This window comes from Trichinella spiralis (genome assembly GCF_000181795.1).
Source record: "Trichinella spiralis strain ISS 195 chromosome Unknown Scfld1557, whole genome shotgun sequence".
Taxonomy (NCBI): domain Eukaryota; kingdom Metazoa; phylum Nematoda; class Enoplea; order Trichinellida; family Trichinellidae; genus Trichinella; species Trichinella spiralis.
This window is the reverse complement of record NW_003528496.1, coordinates 596041-606244: the sequence shown is the minus strand read 5'-3', so window position 1 is coordinate 606244 and position 10204 is coordinate 596041. Positions and strand designations below refer to the sequence as shown.

Below are 10204 nucleotides of genomic sequence, written 5' to 3'. Positions count from 1 at the left end.
ANNTNNANGGTTGGCATTTCNAAATTAACCATTTGAANCTTTGGNNTANNAANNTGAGCCATGGNAATTTCGGAAAAAATTTCCATGAACTTATCCATTATTTTATCGTTTAATTAACTACAGGGAATTTGAATATTTAGCAAATTTATTATTTTTCTAGTATCCTTTCATTCGATTATATATTTTGGAAATATCAGTAAATAAATATATAGTTCCAGCGTGTAAACTGTTGTTTGTACTGTACATAATTGTTTTCCCTTCTCTTCACATGTGTTGCTCATCGAAATAAATGGAAAAAAATGTAAATCTACCAACAGAGCAACAATATGCAGAGAAATGAGATGGGAAATTTTGAAAAATAAAATCCAAATGAGAATACATTTAAAATACGTAACAGTTTGAATTTATGAATATTTTTGTGCAATAAATGATCACAAATATATTATTATTTTCATGTGAATGAAATTCATGCTGCCGTTGGTTCGCCTTTAATATCGATCGAAAATTTGTACTCTTGATCACATCCCAAGTATGAATCGGTCATGAAAAACAGCGTATACTGCTTTGACCCAGGTTCTGGGGCGATGAAATCAAGCTTTGTACTGGTTTTCTGTTGCAGCGAAATTCGTTTAATGGAGGTGAGTAAATTTTGTTTCGGTTGGCCAACCAAAAGCCACCAGCTTTCTTCTTTTTTCTACAAAAGAAGAAGAACAAAAAATCATAACAATGTCATTGGCATGCATGCATGCATGTACAGACACAGATATCATTACTTTGGGAAAAAACGGGGCCAAGACTGATCCGACAGCTTCGTCTTCACGTTCTAAATTACAGCATATCTTCACTGGCTGGCCACTATAAAAAAATTAAATTAAACAAAAAATTGCAAAACCGCCGACGTAGTAAAACAACCTGATTATCGAATCTCGGTTTTCCACTTCAAAACTGAGCTCAATATTTGGATAGCGATTGCAAAATTTCGCCACATCCGACATCTCTGTTTGATTAAGCTTTAACAACTGATTTCTGTCTTTATCTTCCATATCCATAATATCAAATATAGTTTCAATTCCCTGTGAAATTGAAAACGTGTGGAATGAGAAAAGGAATGCAAAGAAATGCTGCCGCATATGTATGTATATTATAATAATATGGAAATACCTTCTCTGCGCAACGTTTGATCAATTCGTTTGAAAAATGTGGTAACTGTTTCAAATAGGACTCTTTGTTCCACATTGCCTGAGTGATCATCTGAGAAAATTCCATAGCTGCCAAAGCTGGAAGCAACCACCCATTTGTGCTGATCACGTCCACAGCAGCTTGAATCAATCGCACGGCCTGTTAAACAAAACAAAAAAAAACAAGCCACTTTACTTTACCTTACACTTTTGCCAACAATCAATAATCATACATAGACCGTATGATGCAAAACCTGTAAAAAAATATTACCTTAAGAATAATTTCATCACTATCAGATTGTAATTCAGCTGGTAATTGTATTCGGCTTAGATGGGCTTGAATCAATAAATTCGTCTTCACATGGGGATCACTGAATTTTGCATTCGGTATTTTGTTGGGAATCTTTTCGTTAAGCTTAAATCAGCAAGTGTAGATTTAATTTTAAAAAAATGACTGCAAAGAGAATCAAAAAATATACCTGAGACAAAACAACATCCTCTTTTTGTCGCAATGGAATGTTGGCAAATTCAGCTGCGTTGGAAATGATCTCAAGAAAACCTCTAATTTTGGTCTTAGAAGTCAAAGACATGCTGAACAATTCAATTGTGGTATAATGTATAGAATAATACGCAGCAATGATGCCCAAATTCAAAGGCTGCACGTCCATGTCGTTAATTATTGCCAGACACTGTTTTAAATGTAGAACAATCAAAAGGAGAAAAATATGATGAATGAAATAAGAAAAACAAAAATGATAGATAATAAATAAGAATGAAGAAAGTGAAAATTTAAAATATTTTTACTTTCGATTGTTCCAAATCGTTCAGCGTGTCTTCGACCAATTCGGAGAGATGATCGGACAAGTGCCGATGCGAAACCCCTTGCAAGTTGTAATAATTTGGATTTTGTGTCATTCGTCGGTACAGAAAGGTCCACGTCAAATAGTCGATTGCTTCTTGCTTATTTTCAATAGTTTTCGTCACTACTTCAGCATTGAAATGATCATGAAGACAGTGATCAAGATGTGACTGAAACAAAAATTCAATTACAAAATGAGAATATAAAAATAAAACAAAACTCTTGCAATTACAGTTACCTCAATGGGAAGTGGCTCGAAAAGAAATTTCTTGTAAAATGCCTTCTTCGAATTCTGGCAAAGCAACACGCACTTGGCTGAAAAAACACCAAACAAAAAAATATTACAATCAAAAATACTTTCAACTTTAAAAAATCTGAACAGTTTGAAATTGAACAATTATTCTATAAATAATATTATTATAAATTGACCATCTGTATTTACCGTCTTCGTCAATATCAGAACGATTCGCTTTGCCAATCATTTGCAAAATATCAAAAATTGGGTAATCTTCATAAGTATGATGACGACCGCTGTAATATTGGGTGTCCATGATAACGACACCGTGGGCATGCGTTCTCAAAGTGTAACACATGGATCGACTGGCCACCAAAACTTGTATAGCACAAACGTCAAACAACCGTTCCACAGTGCGTCGATCATTTTCTGAAATTCCCTCATGCAGATAACCAACACCGCAGCTCAGAGTTTCCTAAGAGAAAAAAAAATACACATTCATAATCATATTCATATATATATATACACACACACACACACACACGCATACATACATCAGCTGTTGTTATAGGCAAATAATGATAAAAATTTTCAATGGAAATTCATTCGTTATTATTATCAGCTTACTTTTAAAGTTTCATCGTTGATCAATTCAATAAACGGTTGCAATTCTGTCGCTTCAACGAGAAGAAAACGTTTCGGCTGTGCATCAGCCGCCGCAAATGCTAACAAATCAACCGCCGTGACTTTCGCCTGCTTTCTGGTCGGTACGAAAACGAGCATCGGTTTCGGCCTTAAAATGCCTCCGTGCTTCAAAACTGAAAGATACACCTGCTTGGCCATGGCGTCGAGACGTGAAGCGGTGTGCGTTATGTTGAAACCCTATTGTTATAATTTTTTTTCAAAAAAAAAACTTCCAAACAGCATAATTGCAAATAGTAAATAATAAACGTACCAGAATGTGCACTTCCAATGGCATGGGACGGACGTTTGGATGAAAGTTGAAAGTGTTCTGTGAAGAGCAGCCAAGCCATTGTCCAACATCTTTGGCATTGCTCAACGGTACACTGAGGCCGACTATCCGGAGCGGTGTATCCAACTGAGTGCTCATGAAACGCATCCTCGAACAAGTCACCTCGTACACTGGACCATTTTCCCCGCCGACAAAATGCAAATCGTCGGCAATGTACAAGCCGACATTTTGCACGTGCTTTCGTTGTTTCCACCTCCTGGACAAAACATCCCATTTTTCCGGTGTAGAAATGATCACCTGACCTTTGGCAAGCAATTTCAAATCGACAGCTGTTTCTCCGGTCAATATCACTACACTTTTGCCCATCTTTTTGCCAAACTTCAATTCCCATTTCTCATAAACCTAACACGAAAGAATAAAAAAATCATCAAATAAAAAAACACCTCGTTGAACATAAAATAATTTCAACCGTACAATATCACAAAGGGGCTCCAGTGGTGCAATGTAAACACATTTTCCGTTGGGATTTTTTTTGAACAGCTGCAAAATGGCCAACTCTGCGCATATCGTCTTTCCACTACCATGTGGAGCACCAACAAATACATTATCTTTGTTCTCGTAAAAAACACGAAACACTGTATAAAAAAATGACAGACAATCAATTGTTTGTTATGAATTTGTTGAAGATTCAAAAAACAGAGAAAATAATCAAATCTTACCTTGTGTTTGTATAGGATTGAATGATTTTATTTCGTCGGTGTATAATTCTTCCAAATCTGTATTGTTGAGAGCGGAAACCGGAAGCGGCTGTAAATCTAACAGTTCTGTCGGTGGAGGATATTTTTCAGGCAAAATCAAGTGACGAAACGACACTGGCAAAATAGTTTCAGCACCTTAAATCAATCAATCAATCCGAGTGAAATTACTCGATCACATGCAAGCAAGCAAACATTAATTACTCCATCATATCTATTACACATTTCAGTGATGTACAATAAATAAATAAATAAATAAATCAGGGTAAAAAATTCTAAATGTGAAAAGAAAATTGTCCAAATCACCTACCAAGCCATTTATCAGAGACAATGTGAATGTAATACAATATGGGCATTGGATCAAAAACAGGAACGAAAAATTTCAATGTATGCTCATCTTCGGCAAATTTTCTATAAAGGATGTGATCAACAACAACAGTGGAAAAAAATTTTTTTTCAATTTTAAAGCCTACTGTTTCAAAAGAAAATATTCGTAGTGCAAAATTCTTTCACAATCCACATCTTCGACAAATACCCAAAAACCTTGAGAAGCGCCGTGGATTTTTTCATCCCACTGAAAATCCGGCGTCACAGTGAGCTCTACACGCAGTGTCGATCGTGTTATCGGTTGAATATGCGTGGTCAATTCCAGCTTAGGAAACTGCATGGAAAGAGAAAGATGAAAAATAATAGCGTAAAAATCAAGTTATTCAAGAACTTGCTTGATGAATGAAACGGTGCAACAATTTGCCCATCTTTGGTATGCGAATCAGTTCGCCCAGTTCGTTCGGTTCCAAATCATGCAAACGTTCAAATGTAAAATTCTTCTTCTCAATTTTCCTCACTATTTCGTCAGGAAGCTTTTTAAATTGACGCAACGGACACATCGACTGCCACCTGTACCAAAATTGTGCGAATTGAAATAAAAACAAATTTTCCATTAAAAAACAAAGAAAATTGCTCACATTTTCCTTTCGACCATTTTGCACATGCTGAGAGTTTTCTGCGCTAGTTGTGCCCAAGAACGAAAAAGTACAATTTCATATATAGCTCGAAAGAGGCGACCAGCCGACTGCGACACATAAACCATGTCCGATTGTAAAGCAAAACCTTCGAGCTTCAACTGCGAAATGTACGCTTGAAACAGTACATTTACCTGAAAAGAGTTGATTTAAAATTAGCATAGAAAAAAAACAATTTTTTCAATTTTAACCTTTGCACTGGGTTCTTCTAAATTCTCTTTAATCGGTATGGGAACCCTTTCGGCTAATTTCAACAATTCCAATTTTTCTTCTTCGCGGACCATAATATTTTTAAATTCACTCGAAAGCGAAAATACACGCAACAACTCAATCTCAGTCATCACTGGCTTCAACAACTGATTGTAAGTGTGTATCGTTTCGTGAGTGCAGTAAAAATAACTGGCAATTCGACCAAGTTCTGTCACTTGAAAAATACCACTTCGGCGTTCATATTTGATCATATTGCATTTATCCAACAAAGTAGCTGCTGTGTGAATAAGATCCGCACGACGCTGCTCCAACAGTGGATCATTTTTCACCTCAAAGTTATTGGGTAAAAATTTTCAAACAACCCCTTGTATGTATATATATGAAACTTGTACCTCGTCATGGTTGATACCATACAATGTCGGTGCTCTCAACATGCGAATGTACAAATATGTGTAAGCTAGCCAATCAACCGCTTCGCGAACATTGTTCACTGTACCTAATACTATTTCGGCGTTTAAACAGTCGGCAAGTTTGGAAATCATTTGACTTTCAACAGATAGCTGCAAAATGAAATTATTAAAAAAAATAAACAAAATAAATAAATAAATAAATAAATAAATAAATGAAACCTGCTGATTCATCAGAGAAAGATAGTACTGCAGTTCAGTATGATTAGTTATCATGATGCCTTTGCCTTTAGTATCGTACTGGGGTCGACCGGCTCGTCCCATCATTTGCATGATGTCCAAAGCGCCCAGCTCAACCCATCGACCCTTTTCTGGGTTGTATATTTGCGTGCCTAAATATTTATAATTTCAACAAAATGTTCCAGAAAGAAACACTTCAACTACCTTTGATAATGACAGTATGGGCTGGTAGATTAACACCCCAAGCCAAAGTAGCTGTCGAGACTAAAACTTGTATGTGACGATCCGCAAAAAGATCTTCAACCAAAGTACGATCCACCCTGTAGAATATAAATAACATTACAATAATAATAATAATAATAATAAATAATAATAACCTTGTCATTCCAGCGTGATGTATTGCAAAGCCATATGGTAACAAATCTTTGAGTTCGTTATTTTTCACTTGATCTGCTTCACGACGTAAAATTTCTGTTGAAGCGCTACCTTCTCGCATGAACATGCTCAAAGTGTCGCGTTCCAAACACGAATCCCTCAAACTTCTCGCTGTTTTGCCCGTCTCTTTTCGAGAATGGACAAAAATTAGAATCTAAAACAAATTATTACAATACATTTGTATTAAACAAACAAAAAGTAAATAAAATATACCTGACTACGTCCCGCATGTTGCAAAACTTTGTCATATACTACTTCGTTCATGATTTGAAAACGCTTCATCGCTTTCTTCTCCGTAACACCAATATATTCTTGTTCCAACGGTACAGGACGATATGAATTGTCGAAAAAGAATACATTTGACTTTTCCACTCTTAAAAATGTACCCACATCTTCATAATTGGGAAGCGTGGCCGAAAGGCCCACCAATCTTACATGCTCTTGAGATTGTTCCATGTTGCGTAAAACTCTTTACATAAATTCACATAATTAAAAAAAAATTGATCAAATAAATCTAACGCTCACCGTGCAACCAGTGCTTCCAAAACTGGGCCTCGATCATCATGCAACAAATGGATTTCATCAAATATAACAACACGCACCAGTTGAACAAATGAACGTTCCAAACCTTTGCGTGTGATGATGTCAAACTTTTCAGGAGTACAAACGATCACTTGTGATTGGGCAATTTCTTCTTGTGTTAACTGATGATCACCAGTCAGTTCGCCCACTTTCAACTTGTACGGTGCTAACCTCTAAAATAATTTTCAAATTTTTTTAAGATAAAAACATTAAACAAATAAATTCATATTCAAAATTACACTTCATAACGCATTACCCGCATAAACTTGATTTCAAATCTATTTTAAGCAATAACAACGTAAAGTTTTCTGATAAAATAACCATCCATCATTTAAAATTAGAATATTTCAACTGAATTACTTTTTTAACTAAACCAATAATAATAATAATGAATTTAACATGCAATGGTATTTCAAAAACTTTTGAAGCATTCAAAATAATCACATACCGTTGTAAAGTTTCCAACCATCTCTTGCACAAGTGATCGCATAGGTGCAATATAAATGACCTTAAAATCTTCAACATTGATTGTTCCATCCGCATTCACATGCTTGCTAATTTCACGCAAAATACACAGTAAAGCCACATTTGTCTTTCCGGCGCCCTAAACATTTTTAAATAATCAATAACATTGCGAACATAAGAATGTAGAAATTATTATCGAAATCCAAAGCATACAGTAGGAGCACAAAGTAACAAATTGCCATCGTTTTCAAGTGTTGCTTTAACAAGCTTAGATTGAATGCGATTCAATGTTTTGAAATTGCCAAAAGCAGCCTGTGCAAATTCAGGTAATTCTTCAATCTTGATCAACTTTTCATCAGGATCAAATGGTCTCGGCTTCAATGCCGGTACATGCACTTCTTCATAGCCTGATGAATAAAATAGAAAAAAACACCAATAGAAATATGAAAAGTTAATTTTCACATTAAATCGCCTACTTTCACTAATTGACCATAATGAATGAATAATTTGAACATATATTCACAAGAAAATTCATCAAAACTTAGACAAAATGAGAAAGATGTGCATTTTGAATGAGTAAGCATATTTTTTTACAAAAAGATGCAACATTAGTAAAAATGGAAAAATAATATCAAAAACTTCCAGACTGTTCATACTGAGTGGTTAGTTACCTTTGCGTTGTTTTCTAAAAGAGCCATCAGGAAGTTGGCAACGCTTGTTGCTCATAAAATGTGAACCCTGCGCAAAAATTAAATCGTCAAAATCCAAAAACTGCCTCTGCTGACACCATCCACTATCATCCACTTCCATGTTTTTATCGCTGGAATGGACTTCTGTTTTAACTTTCCGTCGGCGACCGCGTTCCTGCTAAAATACGTTCAATAAATAATAATACAGAAGTGGAAACGTTTTCATTAATTAATCAAATACATCAATGAAATCTTCAGCATCTGCTTCTTTGAGCGCGTGTAAAATTTTCGTCAATTCTGGCGTTTCCAAAAGTACCGCTTCGATTTGTTGACGCTCTTTTTCACTTTGCGCCGATGCCATCAGCGTACAATAAAGGACTGAAATGAACAAAATTTAACATAATGAAAATTTATGTAAATCAAAAAAAAACAAAATTATTTAAAAAAATATTTCATTACTCATATTGCGATGTTGCCGTAATGTTCGAATGAAATCAAACTGATCGAAACCAAGCAAACGAACAAGACGATTTTCGCAATCACGGTCATCTACAGCCGTTTTCAAAATTTCCAAAACTTCACGAGATTGCTGCTGTGCAACAATAGGATCTTGGTAAAATTTGCCTAAACTGCGCTGCAGCCAATAAGCGTCAATATCTCTTGGGTGGAGCTCTTTTTTCTGCTCTTCTTCAATTGAAAACTCCTCAACTAACTAAAAATTCAAAATTATCAAACATATCTTTTTCTCTATTTTTCCATTTTACTCCTGAAGCTTTCAGTGTAGAACCAGCTAGGGTGTCTTCACCTTCATCGTCATTTTCTGAATCGTCGCGAATCTCATCATCGACCTCTTCATCATCCTAAAATACAATAGAATCGAACATTTGGTAGCAAACGCAATAAATTCAACCCTTAATTTACAATTTTTATGCAAAAACACAATTAAATTTCCAATTTTTCCATTTATCTTACATAATATTCACATTCAAAGCGTTAAGTCTACTTTATTAGAAAAAAAACAATAAGTAAAAAAATATAATAATAGAAAAATCTACAAACCTCAGCATCGGATTCTTCAAATTGAACGTTAACACCGTACGAATTTTCAATATCTCCTTCAAAAGCAGTTGTCTTTTTATTTTCGTTATGCATAGAATAATCTGTAATTTTTTTCCCCAAATTCAACAATAATGCAAAGCGCTCGTCAGTCAATGGACCCAACAACAATTCAACTTCATGCTTGCGCTCTTTGTCACGTATTTTGTCCGACTTCATCGTAGCTAAAACTTCATCTGCCGCACCGCAAAGAATATCCCTCGGCTTAAATAATTAATAAAAAAACACTAATTAATAAACGTTATCTCAATAAATAAACCAACCTGATCTCCAATCGCTTCTTGAATGAAAGCCAAAATAACATCATATGTCTGCCTGGTTTCTTGCGTTTTCGGTTTGTACACCCCAACAAAATCATCTGAATCACTGAACAGTCCATGCTTTTTCAATTTCAACGCTTCTTTGTGACTTTTTTCCTTTTTCGCTTTTCTAAAGATATAAATAATCAAGAAGTTCAGAAACAAAAAATAAAATCAATAAAAAAAACTGCAGTGCATTTAAAATGAAATTTGTATTTCAAAATATAAATTACATTTACAATACATTATTGTAAATTTCATTCCTACGCATGCATTAAAATAAAGAATACGGAAAAATTAACATCTTGATTCGCCTAAAACTTTTAATACTTTGGTTTCTTTTCATCTGGCATTGGCGGCTTAGAACGATAAAATTTATCGCCCATTTTAATTCCACGAAGACGATCTGCATTAAGGGGAAGTACTTCACCCGTAGCTTCATCTTTAGGGCGACGGTCTATCAAGCTGTAATCAACTTGCAAGACCAAGTTGGAATTCTATGAAAACATTAACGCTACATGTGGTATAAAATAATAAAGTAAATCTTACTGCTTTGTATTCATACTGAAGTTCACGCGCAGCAGCGTCAGCCATTTTTTATACTTTCTCACTCCTAAAATGAAAACATCATATTACTTCAGATCACACCTTTTCACTTTAAACTGCATTAAAAAATATAATTTTTTCTCATTTAAAAACGTAATGCCAAAAAACCACTACATCACAATGAGCAGCATCA

The 10204-nt window shown here is 35.0% G+C and overlaps 1 protein-coding gene across 1 annotated transcript in view; it reads right to left on the bottom strand.

The window, feature by feature from the left end:
- Tsp_04650 (putative Sec63 domain protein) overlaps nucleotides 1-10059 on the bottom strand; it is a 10489-nt gene extending 430 nt beyond the window's left edge. Inside the window, exons 1-28 of the mRNA XM_003369178.1 lie at nucleotides 10015-10059; nucleotides 9796-9962; nucleotides 9430-9595; nucleotides 9110-9370; nucleotides 8815-8910; nucleotides 8510-8762; nucleotides 8292-8428; nucleotides 8033-8228; nucleotides 7575-7768; nucleotides 7345-7500; nucleotides 6840-7018; nucleotides 6528-6783; nucleotides 6325-6468; nucleotides 5625-5792; nucleotides 5214-5561; nucleotides 4966-5156; nucleotides 4311-4411; nucleotides 3965-4138; nucleotides 3720-3880; nucleotides 3228-3647; nucleotides 2900-3154; nucleotides 2480-2747; nucleotides 2276-2352; nucleotides 1983-2207; nucleotides 1658-1867; nucleotides 1450-1593; nucleotides 1162-1338; nucleotides 913-1073 (exon numbers count right to left, since the gene is read on the bottom strand). Coding sequence (XP_003369226.1) covers nucleotides 913-1073; nucleotides 1162-1338; nucleotides 1450-1593; nucleotides 1658-1867; nucleotides 1983-2207; nucleotides 2276-2352; nucleotides 2480-2747; nucleotides 2900-3154; nucleotides 3228-3647; nucleotides 3720-3880; nucleotides 3965-4138; nucleotides 4311-4411; nucleotides 4966-5156; nucleotides 5214-5561; nucleotides 5625-5792; nucleotides 6325-6468; nucleotides 6528-6783; nucleotides 6840-7018; nucleotides 7345-7500; nucleotides 7575-7768; nucleotides 8033-8228; nucleotides 8292-8428; nucleotides 8510-8762; nucleotides 8815-8910; nucleotides 9110-9370; nucleotides 9430-9595; nucleotides 9796-9962; nucleotides 10015-10059 — 5330 coding nt within the window. The remainder of the gene's footprint in view (nucleotides 1-912; nucleotides 1074-1161; nucleotides 1339-1449; nucleotides 1594-1657; nucleotides 1868-1982; nucleotides 2208-2275; nucleotides 2353-2479; nucleotides 2748-2899; nucleotides 3155-3227; nucleotides 3648-3719; nucleotides 3881-3964; nucleotides 4139-4310; nucleotides 4412-4965; nucleotides 5157-5213; nucleotides 5562-5624; nucleotides 5793-6324; nucleotides 6469-6527; nucleotides 6784-6839; nucleotides 7019-7344; nucleotides 7501-7574; nucleotides 7769-8032; nucleotides 8229-8291; nucleotides 8429-8509; nucleotides 8763-8814; nucleotides 8911-9109; nucleotides 9371-9429; nucleotides 9596-9795; nucleotides 9963-10014) is intronic.
- Between the last annotated feature and the right edge of the window lie 145 nt (nucleotides 10060-10204).